The sequence below is a fragment of the Littorina saxatilis genome, linkage group LG1 (genome assembly GCF_037325665.1).
Source record: "Littorina saxatilis isolate snail1 linkage group LG1, US_GU_Lsax_2.0, whole genome shotgun sequence".
NCBI lineage: Eukaryota > Metazoa > Mollusca > Gastropoda > Littorinimorpha > Littorinidae > Littorina > Littorina saxatilis.
Window position 1 is genome coordinate 97,510,833 of NC_090245.1, and position 19,948 is coordinate 97,530,780.

The following is a 19,948-nucleotide window of genomic DNA, read 5'->3' on the forward strand; positions in this document are numbered from 1 at the left end:
ACAGTGAAATTTGACGGGGTAAGATCCCCCGCAGCTTGGTCGATTTGCCTACTACGCCCCACCGCAACACTAGGGTAAGATCCCCCGCCGTTATGTTTATCAGAAAACAAGAAGGGCAAAGCCCATACGACTCACATGCTTACATAGCAATGACATCATACACTAAGAACTGCTTTACACATTTTTCCTACCAAAATACATGTGACCTTGACCCAAGGTCATCCAAGGTCATGCAACACAAAGCTGTTAATTCAAGACATAGGAAGTACAATGGTGCTTATTGGCTCTTTCTACCATGAGATATGGTCACTTTTAGTGGTTCACTACCTTATTTTGGTCACATTTCATAAGGGTCAAAGTGACCTTGACCTTGATCATATGTGACCAAATGTGTCTCATGATGAAAGCATAACATGTGCCCCACATAATTTTTAAGTTTGAAACAGTTATCTTCCATAGTTCAGGGTCAAGGTCACTTCAAAATATGTATACAATCCAACTTTAAAGAGCTCCTGTGACCTTGACCTTGAAGCAAGGTAAACCAAACTGGTATCAAAAGATGGGGCTTACTTTGCCCTATATATCATATGTAGGTGAGGTATTCAATCTCAAAAACTTCAGAGAAAATGGGAAAAATGGGAAAAATAGCTGTTTTTAGGCAACATTTATGGCCCCTGCGACCTTGACCTTGAAGCAAGGTCAAGATGCTATGTATGTTTTTTGGGGCCTTGTCATCATACACCATCTTGCCAAATTTGGTACTGATAGACTGAATAGTGTCCAAGAAATATCCAACGTTAAAGTTTTCCGGACGTCCGGACGTCCGGACGGACGGACGGACGGACGACTCGGGTGAGTACATAGACTCACTTTTGCTTCGCATGTGAGTCAAAAATCGCATACAGCTATGGTTTTCGTCCAAATCCACTAATTATGGTTGTGATTGGCATCTGACATCTTCAGATGTACTCCAACATTTGGTACGAGCAATAAGACACCGATCAACCATTGTTTTAGTGTATGTTTGTTTGTTTGTTTGTTTGCTTAACGCCCAGCCGACCACGAAGGGCCATATCAGGGCGGTGCTGCTTTGACATATAACGTGCGCCACACACAAGACAGAAGTCGCAGCACAGGCTTCATGTCTCACCCAGTCACATTATTTTGACACCGGACCAACCAGTCCTAGCACTAACCCCATAATGCCAGACGCCAGGCGGAGCAGCCACTAGTTTGCCAATTTTAAAGTCTTTGGTATGACCCGGCCGGGATTCGAACCCACGACCTCCCGATCACGGGGCGGACGCCTTACCACTAGGCCAACCGTGCCGGTCTTTAGTGTATGTGTGTACGCTCGGTTTCTTATGCCTAGGTGTCGAACGGAGCGTTTTCGGCGTTCTTTTGTTCCTGCAGCTGTGAGATATTTTAACAACAACCGAGCCATTGTCCTGGCCACAGACTATAAGTGATGCCTTTTAAATGTACCTCTTAGTGATAGATTTAATATGATTTGATGACGGTTTGACCTTTGATCATAACTAGTGCTGTGATAATGAGCTTTAGCACTGTTGTGATGGTGTTGACACTATATTTGCCCGATTGAGTCTAACTACCTGATGGCTGATCTACTGTGATACCTGTGATAACTGATGATGATTACTGTGATTGGTTTTTATGTGTTTGGTTGGTCTCTTCTTTTGGTAGTGCAATAGCGTTAATTATGGATTGTTGTTATCATCATTTGCATGGGGACTTGTCTGTTAGTCCAAACAGTGATATGGTTATTGTGATATTCTTGGCTGCACTTTAACATGGAATGTATGTATGTATGTATGTATGTACCGTATGTATGTATGTATGTATGTATGTATGTATGTATATATGTAGGTAGTCAAGCTGTGGAACTCACAGAATGAAACTGAACGTAGTCCGCCGCTAGTGCAAAAGGCAGTGAAAGTGACGAGCCTGTTTGGCGCGGCAGCGGTTGCGCTGTGCTTCATAGCACGCTTTACTGTACCTCTCTTCGTTTTAACTTTCTGAGCGTGTTTTTAATCCAAACATATCATATCTATATGTTTTTGGAATCAGGAACCGACAAGGAGTAAGATGAAATAGTTTTTAAATCGATTTCGGAAATTTAATTTTGATCATAATTTTTATATTTTTAATTTTCAGAGATTGTTTTTAATCCAAATATAACATATGTATATGTTTTTGGAATCAGAAAATGACGAAAATTAAGATGAAATTGTTTTCGGATCGTTTAATAAAAAAACAATTTTAATTACAAGTTTTCGATTTTTAATTACCAAACTCACGCAGTAGTTTTTAAACCACCAAGCTGAAATGCAATACACAACCCCGGCCTTTGTCGAAGATTGCTTTGCCAAAATGTCAATCCATTTAATTAAAAAATGAGGGTGTGACAGTGCCGCCTTAACTTTTTAAAAAAGCCGGATATGACGTCATCAAAGGTATTTATCGAAAAAATGAAACAAACGTCCAGGGATATCATACCCAGAAACTCTCATGTCAAATTTCATAAAGATCGGCCCAGTAGTTTGGTCTGAATCGCTCTACACACACACACACGCACACAGACACACACCACGACCCTCGTCTCGATTCTCCCTCTATGTTAAAACATTTAGTCAAAACTTGACTAAATGTAAAAAGGAAAGAGCTTACCAACTAACTAAGCAGAAGGCAAGTAAGAAGGTAATATTAGGTTTACCTCACCATTACATGGGCCTAGCCACATTTTATCACTGTCAGCCGTGATGTCAACGAAAATGGCGACCAAACAATAAGTTACTGAAACATTTTTCAAGTCCAAAAACGAACTAAAAGTCAGCAACTACAACAAAATTCCTGTCAAAATAATAACCCAAAAAGGAAAGAGCTCACCAACTACGAAGCAGAAGGCAAGTAAGACGGGTAAGTGGCCAGTGGGTGTCCAACAAACACCAAACCACACAGCCACGAGAGCGCCAAAATCAACAACCTGCTCGTCAGTGCTGAATAAGTCGTATGATCTTGGACACGTGGTGATAGAGGTAGTGACGTAGTACACACCAATGGGAGGTAACTCCCAGAGTATGTGCTCATTTCCATGGCTATTTTTAACTCTTTTGGTGATGGGGTTGCTTCCCTTTAAAAATGTTAGACGGGTAGCCTTTTCAGACCTTAGCATCTCAGACTGTGTCAATGCTATATGTGATTCGGAGTAAGATTATGTAATTTAATGGTAGTTCTGGGTTAATTTGTAAGAAATTGAGACCTCTCAGCATTATTTTCACGAACTTCGGCAGAAAATCGAACGGCACTGTTCACGAGTACACTACAAGACCTAAGTAAAATATACTTATAGCCTAGGCGATTCTGCTTCGGAATAATGATCTGCCATAACATACCTTCACAGGGCAATTCTTTTGCGATATTTCAACTCTGCTTCCGCGTGCGGGGGACATAAAAGTTTGTCATCATTTTCACGAGTTTTCATTCACAAACACCTGGGAAATAAATCTCATGTTCCCCATGCAATAACTCGAGGTGGTGAATGGGTATGAGCTTTCAGGTGAAACGTGGATTGTCAAAGTAAAAGCCAATCAGGCTGATTGTTTGGTTTGTGGAACCATCCCGGCTTTGGATTTGTGTTTCCGAGGACAACTATTGTAAGCATTCACTCTCAAAGACCCAATCAATGTTGATAATTACCGCGGCGACTCATGGTCAATTTGCAACTTATCTCTGTAATCGCAAAATCCACAACAAAAAGTCATTAACACTTAAAAGAAAAGAAATATGCTCAACACTTACTGAACTCACAGGTATGATCGCAGCTCTGTACATTTTCAGACTGGAAGAAAAGCGTCAACAAGCTACGTTTGACGTCACATACAAGTTTGACGTGTTATCTCGTGCTACTGTGACGATGCTTTGTGGCCAGGAGTTGGATTCTAAAAATTCGTCTCCATGTGGGTTATTGTGCATTTTGTTGCACAACCAAAATGATGACAAAAACGATGTTTGGTGGCTTGTTGTCAGACCAGCATTTTGTTGTTGGTCCTCGGGGAGCATATCGCCTTTTTTCTCATATTTATCAACCGCGGCCTTCGGCCTTGGTCGATAAAGATGAAACAAAAGACGATATGGTCCCCTTGGACCAACAAAAAAGCTGGTCTGTCAACAAGCCACCAAACATCTTATAGTGTAGCACCTGCGGTGGACACAACTTAGCGTTCCACGATCCAGGGCGTGTACTCAGAGGTCTCACATAAATAGATCCCTGCGCCTTGAGTCCGAGTCTGGAGATACGCGCGCGATATAAGACTTCATATAATCACGTACAGAAACACAGCCATGTAACAGAGGGAGTAGGCAGGAGGTCTAATGCAGAAACACAGCCATGTAACAGAGGAAGCAGGCAGAAGGTCTGATTCAGAAACACAGCCATGTAACAGAGGGAGGAGGCAAAAGGTCTGATGCAGAAACACAGCCATGTAACAGGGAGAACGGGCAGGAGGTCTGATGCAGAAACACAGCCATGTAACAGAGGGAGCGGCCATGAGGTCTGATGCAGAAACCCAGCCATGTAACAGAGGGAGCGGGCAGGAGGTCTGATGCAGAAACGCAACCATGTAACAGAGGGAGCGGCCATGAGGTCTGATGCAGAAACCCAGCCATGTAACAGAGGGAGCGGGCAGGAGGTCTGATGCAGAAACGCAACCATGTAACAGAGGGAGCAGGCAGGTCTGATACAGAAACACAGCCATGTAACAGAGGGAGCAGGCAGGTCTGATGCAGAAACACAGCCACGTAACAGAGGGAGCGGGCAGGAGGTCCGATGCAGAAACACAGCCATGTAACAGAGGGAGCGGGCAGGAGGTCTGATGCAGAAACACAGCCATGTAACAGAGAGAGCGGGCAGGAGGTCTGATGCAGAAACACAGCCATGTAACAGAGGAAGCGGGCAGGAGGTCTGATGCAGAAACACAGCCATGTAACAGGGGGGGGGAGGCAGGAGGTATGATGCAGAAACACAGCCATGTAACAGAGGGGGGAGGCAGAAGATCTGATGCAGAAACACAGCCATGTAACAGAGGGAGCGGGCAGGAGGTCCGATGCAGAAACACAGCCATGTAACAGGGGGGAGGCAGGAGGTCCGATGCAGAAACACAGCCATGTAACAGGGGGGAGGCAGGATGTCTGATGCAGAAACACAGCCATGTAACAGAGGAAGCGGGCAGGAGGTCTGATGCAGAAACACAGCCATGTAACAGGGGGGGGGGGGAGGCAGGAGGTATGATGCAGAAACACAGCCATTTAACAGAGGGGGGAGGCAGGAGGTCTAATGCAGAAACACAGCCATGTAACAGAGGGAGCGGGCAGGAGGTCCGATGCAGAAACACAGCCATGTAACAAAGGGGGGAGGCAGAAGATCTGATGCAGAAACACAGCCATGTAACAGAGGAAGCGGGCAGGAGGTCTGATGCAGAAACACGGCCATGTAACAGGGGGGGGGGGGGGAGGCAGGAGGTATGATGCAGAAACACAGCCATTTAACAGAGGGGGGAGGCAGGAGGTCTAATGCAGAAACACAGCCATGTAACAGAGGGAGCGGGCAGGAGGTCCGATGCAGAAACACAGCCATGTAACAGGGGGGAGGCAGGAGGTCCGATGCAGAAACACAGCCTTGTAACAGGGGGGGGGGGAGGCAGGAGGTCTGATGAGAAACACAGCCATGTAACAGAGGGGGGACGGAGGAGGTCTGATGCAAAAACACAGCCATGTAACAGGGGGGGTGGGGGGAGGCAGGAGGTCTGATGCAGAAACACAGCCATGTAACAGAGGGAGCGGGCAGGAGGTTAGATGCAGAAACACAACCATGTAACAGGGGGGGGGGGGGGGAGGCAGGAGGTCTGATGCAGAAACACAGCCATTTAACAGAGGGGGGACGGAGGAGGTCTGATGCAAAAACACAGCCATGTAACAGGGGGGGGGGGGGGGGGGGAGGCAGGATGTCTGATGCAGAAACACAGCCATGTAACAGGGGGGGAGGCAGGTCTGATGCAGAAACACAGCCAAGTAACAGAGGGAGGAGGCAAAAGGTCTGATGCAGAAACACAGCCATGTAACAGAGGGGGGAGGCAGAAGATCTGATGCAGAAACACAGCCATGTAACAGAGGGAGCGGGCAGGAGGTCTGATGCAGAAACACAGCCATGTAACAGAGGAGGGAGGCAGGAGGTCTGATGCAGAAACACAGCCATGTAACAGAGGGACTCACGACGCTGCCGTCTGAAATGATGGTGTCGAGTTGCGTGGACTGTCCGTGATGCTCGGAGGACATGATAATGGTGTTGACGACGATGCAGAAGTTGATGAAGAGATCAAAGAAGATGTCTGCCACCGTGCTGCGGATGACTCGGCGTGTCCTGCGCACGGCTCGCTTCATGATGAAAAAGAGGGTGGGGCAGCGGTACCAGATTATCTTGCAGCACCAGTTGCGCGGCCGTGCATTCTGCTCAAGCTCGTAGTCCTCCGAGTCCGCATCCACTGGTCATAAAACGCAGCCATGTTTGTTTGCACCGTACGCACTCATGCATGCACCCAAGCACGCACACAACACAACACACACACACACACACACACACACACACACACACACACACACACACACACACACACACACACACACAGGTTGACGCCAATTTTGTTTGGTTCATTCACAGCGCTGAACGAACGTTGATCGGCCTTTTTTTTTGCTCACGCTAGCCTGCAACTGACGCTATAATTATTTGGATTGCTGTTATCTTCAATTTCGTTCATCTTTCTTTTCTTTATTTGGTGTTTAACGTCGTTTTCAACCACGAATGTTATATCGCGACGGGGAAAGGGGGGAGATGGGATTGAGCCACTTGTCAATTGTTTCTTGTTCACAAAAGCACTAATCAAAAATTTGCTCCAGGGGCTTGCAACGTAGTACCTTACTGGGAGAATGCAAGTTTCCAGTACAAAGGACTTAACATTTCTTACATACTGCTTGACTAAAATCTTTACAAAAATTGACTATATTCTATACAAGAAACACTTAACAAGGGTAAAAAGAGAAACAGAATCCGTTAGTCGCCTCTTACGACATGCTGGGGAGCATCGGGTAAATTCTTCCCCCTAACCCGTGGGGGGTAATTTCGTTCATGTTAGGCCCAAAACAACCACACGCTGACACAGTCCCATTGAAACAGTTACAACTTCAGACGCGTTTACTCCAGTCACCGTAGAACGCAAATTCTAACAGGGGGTCAAAGCCAATGCGAGACCTTCACAAAAACGTAATTTGTCATATCGGTTAGATTTACACCGTAAATACGCGTCGGTGCATATCATGCACAACATGTTCTCGTCTTCCAAATTTAGCCAAGTGTCTATTCTGTATGAAAAGTAGTAGAAAACTACAGTAATAGTAATACAGTTCTGTACTAAAGCCCAGTGCCGACGGTACGCATCGTTACACAAACTTAGTGCGTCCCGGTGTAACAGCCCGCAGGCACGGGAATGGCTGAATAAAAAGTCAGCTGAAAACAGGAGAGGGACCCAAAAACAGGGGCATCCGGGGGTCCTCCCCCGGGAAAAAAAAATGTTTAAAGATCAAAATCTACGCAATCTGAGGGGTATTTGGGACAAAGTTTAGCATTTAATTTTACATAAATATGCAGGTGTTTTAGCTGCAACTTTAAGTTTAAAAAAAATTCTGAACAAAGGATTGTGCATACTTTATGACTTTCTTGCAAACATTCACTGACTGCTCTCACTCTCAATCATACTTGTCAATGTAGAGTTACACTTTACGGCTAAGCCTTTATTCTTGTGTCTTTTAGTTAGTAGATGCTCGCTGAGGGCAATCACAGGCGGAAGGTATCGTCCACTGGACTACTACTATCACAGAAAGACTACAAGGTACGTCACTCACCTTCGAGTCTTCTGTGTTCTTGGAGTCGACTCCTGGGGAAAAATATTGTTCAAGACGGTTTGCCTCTTCCTACAGTCTGTGTAAGGTCAAATAAATACAGTTGAATGTACCTTTAATTTTCAGCTTCCGTCCGTTGTGCAGGTTGTTTTTAACCATCATTTGGACGAATCTTCGTTTGCGAGCCGCTAACATCCACTTTGCGTCAAACCATGCATCCGCACCGAATATGCATACCATAATCCTGGCCGCGTCGAACATCGATACCGAAGACATGAAGTTTTCTTTCAAATCGAACCACAGGCTAAAGGTATCGTTCACTGGACCACTACTTCCATGGAAAGACTACAAGGTTTGTCACTCAGCTTCGAGTCGTGCTCCACTAACTTGAGAAAAAAATTATGCACAAAATAATTGCCAATGTCAAGAACCTTTGTAACTTTACAAATGCCGTGATAAATGAATGTTCTAACTATCTGTACCTTTTATATTTAGCTGCCTGTCCGCTGCATGTTTTTAAACCGTATTTTGTGCGACAAAACGTGTCTGTCAACGGCATACCACTTAGACCCTGTGCGGCTGATGATCGTCGTATGTCCGAGGAGATAGTAGTCCGATGCGATCATTGGCTAATAACCGGATATGAAACTCCCGTGGGTAGCTTCCCTTTGCTGCAATATTTACATATGTTTTAGACCAATGAGCACTGGTATGCATATTCGGTGCGGGATGCATGATTTCTTACCGGGTACAGGGTTGCGGTTCGCAAACGAACATTCGTCCAAATGATGGTTAAAAACAACCTGGAGCGGACGGCAGCTGAAAATTAAAGGTACATACGGTTAAAATAATCATTCAACTGTATTTATTTGACCTAACACAGACTGTAGGAAGAGGCAAACCGTCTTGAACAAAAAAATTGTCCGCAGGAAGCGACTCCAAGAACACAGACGACTCGAAGTGAGTGTCAAACCTTGTAGTCTTTCTATGGAAGTAGTGGTCCAGTGAACGATACCTTCCGCCTGTGATCGAACACAAAAGACGAATCTTAGTCTCGGATAAGTAACCCACATGCAGCAGATGTTGCGCGAACGTCTGTTTCATATCACGAGGGACAGCCAAGACTACAAAAGCTAAAGTCAACCGTCAGTTCCGGATAGTGGATTGTGCCATTTGAAGACACCCGACCGTTTAAGAACAAAAACCTCATATACGATTTTTGAGAGATTTTTTTTTCCCGCTGAATTTTTTTCCCCCCCCGCTGAAACTCCTCACGAAAACCGCTGAAATTAGCGGATCCGCGGACCATTCCCATGCCTGAGCCCGTTCTGACAGGGGACCCGCTCTTTTAACGATTCGTGGGACTCTTTTTTTCAAGAATTGTTCGTACGTTTTTTACGGGCATTTCCCCTGGTATGACTACTCACAGTTGCAAAAGGACAGCTCACACTCCAGCTTGACGGCCTTCTTGTGTGCCTCCACGACAACATCGGACAGCACGAACGCCTGTCAGCAGACAAGAGGCATGCTGTCAATGACTCGTTTCGGGGGGAGAGCGGCTAACCTGCCTTTCACTTATCCCATGTCAGTGTCAGCAAAGGCTCCCTAAAGCCTCAAACACTAGTAAAGCAGTAGCTTAAATGTGTTCAAACTTTATATTAAATCGCTGTTTGTGTTATACAATTTGAAAAGGACTGCAATAATTATGTCCGGAAAACGTCTACAAGATTCTGAAATGACGTCAGCACCTGAAGGCTGTGATGGTCAGTGACTAGATATAAAATACATCGAGTAGCTTCAGAATCACTCACATGATATTGCAGGTAACATTATCATTCCCACGTATGAAGCACGACTCACCCCTCCCTGAAGTGAACCACCGGGTTACTCCACAGAAAACTCCCTCCCTTTTAAGACCCCCCAAAAGACATTTTCAAGACCCTGTTTCATAAGATATTCTGTTCATAACCTCTGTAAGCTTACCCTCAATGTAAGACCTGATTTTCTTAGGGATTCTGTAGGTCTTAAAAGGAGAGTCCCCCCCCCCCCCCCCCCACCCCCCAGAAAAAAAGCTGTTCCAGCTTCATACAATTACATGTATGTTCAAGAGAACTTTCACGACTGACCTGTATCAATCCGTTTAGTTATTCAACTCAAAGAATATTTTACATATATTCAAACTTGCATAACCCCCAACCTCCTTATCACCACTATCACTAGCATGTCATACTCAACATTCTCCAAATATTGAAGAAATAGTTTGTTTGTTTTTATATAAGAATCATAATAATTACTAACTTTCTTGACCAAATTGAATTTTGGCTATCCCAGACAAAATATGTCTACAGTCCCCAGCGACAGAGACGCAACTCATTCGCTCCCACTGTTGCGAGTGATTTCTCGTCATTTTCAAATTGTCGTAAAATATGAACCAGATAAGGTAAATCAAAAAGAAGATTCGTAGAGGATATTTTACTGGCTCTACGACAAGTGCATAGCATTTAATCGTTTTTATCTTTTACTTGTTCATAAATTGTGTTATACAGGGTAGGGGTCAAGCGAGTCGTGATTGCAGGCAAACGTGTCTCTTCAACATGCTACAAAAATCGTAAAAATGCATATTTTTTTTTAACAAAGTAAAGACATTTTTGGAGGAAATTCATTTCTCAACAACACCATGTGATTAGCATTATTCGCCAAAGCGTTTAAGACTAAAAAAAAATTAGCAAAGATCACTTAGACAGTGTTAAAAAGGGTTGTTTGGCAAAAGCTCATTCGCACGGAATCGACGTGATGATTTCTTAAAAAAAACAGGTGCTATTTGTGGCCAAGTGTCTGGTCTACGTCTACGTGATCAGGCTATATAGCTATTCTGATGGACACGTGAGGGAATTCGGGGGCTGTGATTGGATGGTCTCTTCCGATCATCAAAGCATAATGCTACGGAAGTCGGCCATTTTTGCCAATATCCAAAAGCATATTGGCAATAACAAAGACGCATGGTTCCGGTTTACCCATCTGTACCACACGATGTTTTAATCGACAACAGCATACATTGACAACTTGAAATTCTTCTCGGGAATGTTTTTCAGCTTTACAAATGTCGATAGCATACCCTTTTCTGCTAACTTCCCGATGAAACAGGACTAAATCAATTATTGTCTGTCCCTAAACACCACAAAATGCGAAAGATGTAGTGCAAACAGGGGAGTAAAACGGAACAGCCGTTTTTGTGTGCCTGTGTCAGTCGGCAACTGACACAGACTTTCGCATTCGGCTTTTCTTATCTCGTAACTCCACACTAAATACCCCACTTCCCCTCTGAAGTATTGATGTACAACCCATGGCACTAACATTCATGTAGTCGTTTATAACTGAGGTTGAAAAATTCGCTTCATGACGAGACAAGTAGTGTCTACCGTTTGATACACGGATGTTTTTTGTGTGTGAGTTTGTGTGTACGATACCGTGTGTACGTATGCGTTTGTGCGTGTGTGTGTGTGTGTATGTGTGTGTGTGTGTAATGAAGAGAGAGAGAGAGAGAGAGAGAGAGAGAGAGAGAGAGAGAGAGAGAGAGAGAGAGAGAGAGAGAGAGAGAGAGAGCGGTAATTGAATTTGCCTTTTACGAAATGAAAACTATTGTCAATAACAGTGCATTAAGAACTAAAACCAACCAACCATGACATAAAAAGCACCACACACACACTCTCTCTCTCTCTCTCTCTCTCTCTCTCTCTCTCTCTCTCTCTCTCTCTCTCTCTCTTCCGCTTTCTCGCTCTTTCTCTGTCTGTCTGTCAATCCCCCCCCCCCTCTCTCTCTCTCTCCCCCTCTAATTTCATAACAGAATTTGGGAGAGAAGAAAAGGTTTCAATATCCTCGGTTGTACCTTGTGTCAATATTTGTATTTAAAAAATATATGCAATAACACTGTCTTTCAATTTGTCAAAAACAAAGCCCTTTTTTTCTAAAAAGATCAAAATCCGAAAGAAACAACTGAAAATCATGCAGAGAATTTCTTCCATAGGAAACTAGTCTCGGCCCGCTCACAATAACAATGACCGAGACTTCTAGTAATTCCTTCGCGTGACGTCGAACCGTCTTACGCCATAATGTGAGTCTTCAAGACATAACCCTGACTTGTCTCCTGGATTTCTGCGTCATGATATATACATTTTGAAGAACAATCACAAGGTTTGGCTCACAATACAAAAAAGTGTGAGCATTCTGCCATTGAGTGTGCGGATTATTACATTTTCTTTCGGTTTACCGCAGTAAGCCGAACAGAGTGTTGTGGAAGGGCATCAACCGTGTTTGGCAGACTTCCGGTGAGACGGCCGACTGAAATTTTGTTCCTGAAACCCGATTACGTCGGATTATTGTGGTTCTCTCGGACAACTGCAGTTGGTCGACTGTGTTTCTGGTTTATGAAACTGGCCTCAGGACCAACCGCATCGCACGCGTGTCCAGCGGCACTGACCTTTGGGTTTGGTGTGGGCAAGCGACGCGGATCGACCGAATCCTTGTGGAGAACAGACTGTAGGTGTTGATCGGTGTTCTTGTCAAGGGCCTGGATCTCATCCTTCAGGCCTGCTCCGGTCTCCAGATTCTTGGCGTTCGTGTTCACGTCCTCATTCTGTAGCAGGCAAGGGTGAGTGTCCAGAGAATGGCTAGACAGTCTGTCGTTGGTCAACCAGTCATGTGTGAGTGTCCAGAGAATGGCTAGACGGTCTGGCTTTGGTCAACCAGTCAAGCTTGATTGTCCAGAGCATGACTAGACGGTCTGTCTTCGGTCAACCAGTCAAGCTTGATTGTCGAGGAAATGGCTAGACGGTCTGTCTTTGGTCAACCAGTCAAGCTTGATTGTCCAGAGAATGGCTGGACGCTGTTTCTTTGGTCAACCAGTCAAGCTTGATTGTCCAGAGAATGGCTAGACGGTCCGTCTTTGGTCAACCAGTCAAGCTTGATTGTCCAGAGAATGGCTAGACGGTCTGTCTTTGGTCAACCAGTCAAGCTTGATTGTCCAGAGAATGGCTAGACAGTCTGTCTTCGGTCAACCAGTCAAGCTTGATTGTCCTGAGAATGTCTAGACAGCCGGTCTTCGCACAATGACGTATCCCAAGTTTAGAAGACTGTCCGGTAGGTGGTCTGTCGCGTCGATCGACCCATTTACATTTTTAAACGACAATTCAGATGTCACACATTTGGTTTTTTTGTGTAAAGGAGTTGAGATGGTAATTGTATATTTGTTTTTTAAGGAATTTAAATATGGAAGCGTTTTTGGCACTATACGTATACTTGTGTGAAATTGAATGTCTTCACGGAGAAAATAAACATAATATTTTACTGTGGATGTTGTGCATTGTTTTTTTAAATTTTATTTCACAGTACCTTTGGGAACCCTGTGGCACGCGCATCGTTCTGGCCACGCCTAAGTTGACAGCTCTCCCCCTGCCTGCTGCTTAGACCTTCGCAGTGGTCATTTTGTTTGTTGTCACCAGCTGGACTGTCCGTGTTATCCTGCTCTCTGTTCTCCCCGGCCTTCATGTTCGTGTTTTTGTTTACACTGTCCGGTTTTACTTCTTCTGCGCAAACATGAATAATTTATTGCTGAAACATCATTATGATAATGAAAATGGACTGTTCACCCGTTCTAAATGCAGACACACTGTCTCACACACACATGTACAGTTACCAGTTCAATCAATAACACGAAGAACAAATGCTCGTTCGACTCGCCATCTAGCTCTAGCTTCAAAAACATCCTAGATAACCTCATCGGTAAGTTTTTATGTTCACGGACGGACGGGCGCTGCTCATTACTAGGAGAATTAACCATGTCTCCGTTAGGACCGAAGTGGTACTCAAGGGTTGCGTAAGTTGCACAATCGAGTAGTAGCTTTTAACCCTTACAGCGGTTACACTGGTGCAATTCCGGAACACATGTTACAACTTACATAGCCACTGGTGAATTAACAGAGAGAAAAATAAAGAAAATCGGTCATATTTTAAAGAATGTGTTATCTTTTTGTGTGTGCATATTTGAAAAATACATGTTGAATAAAAATTGTACAGAAATGAACAAGGAACAACACAAACACAATTTTGGGGGGTCAGTAGCAAACTGTAATTGACGCACCTGGACAAAATGAAGGATGACAGGTATTTTTTTTCAGAATGAAGTTGTAGTTGATCATACAGTATGTCATGAATTATTATTATGAGGCGCGAACCTGTCAAGAATAGAATAGGCAACCGAGACTACTCGCGCATTACACGACGTAGCCAAGTGACGTATTCATATGACGTATCCAAGTGTACTGACGTAAACAAAAATCGTTTCACGAGAGGGTCGTTTTCCGCAAGTCCATGGAGCGAAGAACGCGTGGAGGAAAAGCCGTTCCCCTGTCTTTGAAGGTAAGTGACTGTGATTATTACATCGACAATCGTTCCACGGGATCTGGGCGGAGATGAGTGTATCGTGTCAGTCATTTACATTGTGTTGTTGTCAAGTTGTGTACGTTTTGAATGTGCGCTGTTGCCAAATCCCCATTTTCCGAAACACAGTAATAGAATGAGAACGATAATAAAATATGAACAAACCAAGTCTTTTAGACAGGCTGTGTAGGTAACACATATGGCCCTTTGATCTGTTTCAGGAACCCACGGTCCAATTGATTCATTCATCTTCCTCTTCCTCATGTTGCCGTAATTGTGGAGAGAGATGTAACCAGACTACTACTGCTATTAACTTGATGATGGTGTCTTGAGAAGAAGAGTGATGACCCAAACCAGGAGCGCGGTCTTCAAGACCAGTCAAGTGCTGCACGTCATCTCGAGTACCTTTTCAATGACATCGAGCTAAGTCAAAACTTCATAAACATTATGTGTATTCCTTTTGTTTTGATGTCCTCCAAGGGAAAGTTCTGAAGAACGTTTGCGGCAGCGGAGTCACGTTAGATTACCATGACAGAATTGAAATCCAGCAGCAATAGACATTTGATCAGAGTGTGCTGTGATGCAAGTAACATGACCTAGCTTGAACAGTGTGTGATACATTTAGTACGATACTGATATTTAGCAAAAATATAGACTAACCTGATTAATGTGTGCTGCATTGCAAGAATCTTATTAACACTATCCATGTATTAAATTATGTAAACCAATGTTGACCTTTCTCCGCTACTTCGAGAGCATGGGAAAGAGTGAAGGAAAGTAAAGTCAAGGCAGTACCTGTTTCTTTAGCTAATACGAAAAGGCGGCGTGTTTTCCTTCCATAAACTTCCTTTGGAAGGCGCACGCAGAAAGAAACAGGCTGACGAAAACTGACCTGTGACATATGGGGGCTTCGTCCGGGATTTTGTAACTCGTAATTTCAATTTGGCTTCCCCAAACAAATTTTCTTCAAACAAATTCCCTATTCGTTTTTCGTTTGTGTGTTCGTCCGTTCATGTTCATCATCGTATAAATCAACTTTTGTATTTATTCATGTTTATAGTTAGTTCATCATTTAACGATAACAGAGTCTGACGTGTGTGCTTCAGCACACGGGAATAATCCAAATGAAGAGTGACGCAAGGCTTTGACGTCACTATAATAATTCACGTAAAGCACTAATGTTATAGTAGTTTAGTTCCCCCTATTTGGCTGTGCTAAACAAAAAGCTATAACAGAAGACAGTGGACTAACACCCTGTCAAGCCATCCTGTGTCCCTTAGTCGACAAAATTTATAATATTGTTGGTCGCCGTGGGAGGTTGGTGGGCGAATTGGGTTATATACGAGGGATAGCACTCATCTTCGTCCAGAAGGACCGTGGAAGTGAAGTTGATTCTGCAGACAGTCACACTTCACAACGCCAAGAGTAAGGGTTAGGAAATTTAGATTATTGTCTATACAGCAGTAGATAATTGAAGAATCTTATTTCGACTTACTGTGCGATAGAATCGAGTTGATATTGATATAGGCGAAAGGTCCACGTTGATGGAGCGCCGATGAGATATTAAAATGAAGTTCACTCGATAGAACGGTATATTGTTTGACATATACCAGAAGAACCATAAATTCTAGTGTTAGGTATCCGTGGTTATAAAAGGATATTAGAATGGTTCAGAGAAATCGTGTCATTGGGACACGTAACGTTTACTGAGGTAACGTTGAACGTTCATGAATTCAAGTAGCAAAGTGAGCTTCACTAAAGTAACACTTCATTCTATAGTGGGGGAGTTTTCTCTCTCTAGTAAATAGTGTGTGAAAAGCAGTTTAGTCAAATCGGTTTTTCAACCGAGCATCACGTATTTGCAGTTTGATTCAGTGAATATCTGTGTGTGAGTTAACGTAAAGGATATGCAAACATCCAAACACCCGAGTACTAGGGCGCATATAGCAAGAATGAACGCTGACCCGCAGAACCAGAATACGGCCGAGGCCGTAGTTTCAGATGTTGAAGGGGGTGACACATATGTCAACACCCAAGGAGAATCGAGCGATAATGATTCTCAGACGTTAGGCGCGCGTGTAACGACTTATGTATCCGCTGCGAGTAATGAACGTGCAGGTCCGATCCACCCTGTAAAATCCGGATTGGAGTGGACTCGCGAACTTTTGGCGATAGGACGAGAGTTAGGACTCGAAGGCAAAGACTTGCGGGAGTTTGTAGCTGAAGAACGCGCACGAGAGGAACGTGAACGTGAACGTGAAGTTCTCGAACGTGAACGTGAACGTGAAGTTCTCGAACGTGAACGTGAACGTGAAGTTCTCGAACGTGAACGTGAACGTGAAGTTCTCGAACGTGAACGAGAAGCCGATCGCGCGTTTCAGCTAGAACAGTTGAGGATACAAACGGAAGCACGCCGAGACAACGCCAACAATAACGCGTCGAGGCGTCGTGGGGATGACGACTTTATCCCAAAAATCCCTTTTCTTGATGACAAAGACGACATCGAGAGTTGGTTTGCACAATTTGAACATTATGCAACCGACTGTCATCTCGACGACGAACGCAAAGCTACGAGAATGGTGTATTTCCTGAAAGGAAAGGCAAGAACCATTTATGCAAAACTCAGTTTCGAAGACGCGCGCAACTACAACACTTTGAAGAATGCGTTGTATGATGGATTTCAACTGACAGCAGATCAATATCGGAAGAAATTCCGTCAGCTAAAGCGAAACCCATCTGACACGTACAAAGAACATGTCACCAAACTTGAGCGCATCCTCGATAAATGGATCGAGTTAGCCAAGTGCGATGAACATGTGGCAGATCTGAAGGATCTAGTTCTCAGAGAACAATTAGAGAACACCTTCCCTGCCGAAGTGATGTTGCACGTACTTGATCGGAAACCGAAGTCTGCGAAAGAAATGGGCGAAATTGCCACGGAGTACGAACAATCACGTTCGAACATCAGGCCACGGCAATCTCACCAAAACCATTCTAGCGGCAACGCGTTTTCGAACACGAAAGGTTCGAACGTCGTCGAAAGTGACGCGAAAGAGAAATCGTCACAGAAAGAACATAAATACGTGAGCGATGATGAAAAACAAAGACTGAAAGCCACAGGCTGTTGTTTTTTTTGCAAGGGCAAAGGGCACCTGTCGCGATTTTGTCCCAATAAGGGAGAAAGCGTTCACGCAGTTCATGTTCGAAATGAATTTGATGGACAAGAAATCCCCGTACATCTTGACAAGCTGTGCAAGTCGTGCAAAAAGAAGGATTTCAAAGAGGAAGTGTTCATCAAATTAGACGGCCGAATCGTAAAAGCATTACGCGATTCCGGGTGCTCAGGTATTATGGTCAGGGCCGACCTTATACCTGAAGAAAGGTACTTGGCAAAGAAAAAAGAAACTACTCTCGCAGAGAAGAAAACACGGAAATTGTGTCCCACGGCTGTGGCCCACATTGACTGTCCGTATTTTGATGCCAAAACCGAAGTGGTCATACTCGAAGATCCCATTTATCCTGTCCTCATAGGTAAATGGTATGGTGTAGGCCAGAACAAGAGGAAGACCCCTTTGTTTCCAGTACGTGACCCGAGTTGGTATCAAGGTGAGACCAACGCGGCGGTCAGTACACGGAAGCAAGAGAAGAGAAAAAAAAAACGGAATGAGAAACCTGTGCCGGGAACTAGTCATGATGACAGAAATACACACAAGATGTATTCCCCGCAAGATCTCAAGAAGGCTCAGAATGATGATGAAACACTGGCAAAAGTACGCCAAATGGCTGTTTCAGGAGAATCATTCCACGGTGTGAAATATGTATACAAGAAAGAAATCTTGTACAGGACAACCCTCGACAAAACCGGGAGTGAATCTAGTAAAGTCGTTGTTCCCAAAGAAATGAGAAGCAAAGTGCTTTCTTTTGGGCACGACCACCCGATGACAGGTCATCTCGGGCAGAAGAAAACCACTGATAGAATCAGGTGTGAGTTCTGGTGGCCAGGTTTGGTCGGAGACATAAAACGTTACTGTCTCTCGTGTGACACATGCCAAAGAACAGCGCCAAAAGGCAGAACCAAGAAAGCACCTCAAGACAGTCTGGGGTTCTCACCCTTTGAAATGCGGTATGGCAAGACCATCAGAGGTCCCATGCAGGTTCTGCGTCGTGCATGGACTGATGAATCGGTCGAAGGTGAACAGAAGACGTCAGCAGAATACGTTGTCGACCTCAGAAACAGAATTGACGAAAAAAAAAGAAGAAGCAGAAGAACACATCGCCGTAGTCATCGAGGAAGATGATACGATGAACGATGATATCTTCCGAATAGACACTCAGAAGATGATTCCTCTGCTGGAAACTACTCGTACAGAAGATGTCACAAGCGTGAACTTCTGTAAAGAATTGAGTAGAGAAAGAACAAAAGAGGCGAAAGCGATCTGTAGTGCATTCTCCAAGAATCTGACTGATGTACCGATTACTACCAACTTGGAGAAGTGCAGAATCGAACTTACAGAGAAGAAACCGGTGTTTGTTCAACCGAGACTCGTACCTCATGCGATGGTGAAAACGGTCGAAGACGAGATCGACGAGATGTTGAAGCTCGGGGTCATTGAACCGGCAAACTCACCGTACAATGCTCCAATCGTTTTTGTGAAGAAGAAAGGAGGTAAGAAATACCGGGTTGTGACAACCATGGAGCAGATTATTTAAGTCGCGCTTCATATTGTGACTAAATTTGGGAAATTCATTCTCAAGAAAGGGGCTGTCATGAATTATTATTATGAGGCGCGAACCTGTCAAGAATAGAATAGGCAACCGAGACTACTCGCGCATTACACGACGTAGCCAAGTGACGTATTCATATGACGTATCCAAGTGTACTGACGTAAACAAAAATCGTTTCACGAGAGGGTCGTTTTCCGCAAGTCCATGGAGCGAAGAACGCTTGGAGGAAAAGCCGTTCCCCTGTCTTTGAAGGTAAGTGACTGTGATTATTACATCGACAATCGTTCCACGGGATCTGGGCGGAGATGAGTGTATCGTGTCAGTCATTTACATTGTGTTGTTGTCAAGTTGTGTACGTTTTGAATGTGCGCTGTTGCCAAATCCCCATTTTCCGAAACACAGTAATAGAATGAGAACGATAATAAAATATGAACAAACCAAGTCTTTTAGACAGGCTGTGTAGGTAACACATATGGCCCTTTGATCTGTTTCAGGAACCCACGGTCCAATTGATTCATTCATCTTCCTCTTCCTCATGTTGCCGTATTTGTGGAGAGAGATGTAACCAGACTACTACTGCTATTAACTTGATGATGGTGTCTTGAGAAGAAGAGTGATGACCCAAACCAGGAGCGCGGTCTTCAAGACCAGTCAAGTGCTGCACGTCATCTCGAGTACCTTTTCAATGACATCGAGCTAAGTCAAAACTTCATAAACATTATGTGTATTCCTTTTGTTTTGATGTCCTCCAAGGGAAAGTTCTGAAGAACGTTTGCGGCAGCGGAGTCACGTTAGATTACCATGACAGAATTGAAATCCA

At 44.2% G+C, this 19,948-nt stretch overlaps 1 protein-coding gene across 4 annotated transcripts in view; it reads right to left on the reverse strand.

The window, feature by feature from the left end:
* LOC138946890 (sodium channel protein 1 brain-like) overlaps positions 1 to 19,948 on the reverse strand; it is a 206,328-nt gene that overhangs the window by 126,762 nt on the left and 59,618 nt on the right. For all 4 annotated transcript variants that reach the window (XR_011449462.1, XR_011449465.1, XM_070318295.1 and 1 more), the window contains exons 13-16: positions 13,357 to 13,550; positions 12,446 to 12,601; positions 9,396 to 9,474; positions 6,289 to 6,557 (exon numbers count right to left, since the gene is read on the reverse strand). Coding sequence is in view for 2 of the 4 variants with exons in the window: in XM_070318295.1 (XP_070174396.1) it covers positions 6,289 to 6,557; positions 9,396 to 9,474; positions 12,446 to 12,601; positions 13,357 to 13,550 (698 nt within the window). In the remaining 2 variants the exon portion in view is untranslated. The remainder of the gene's footprint in view (positions 1 to 6,288; positions 6,558 to 9,395; positions 9,475 to 12,445; positions 12,602 to 13,356; positions 13,551 to 19,948) is intronic.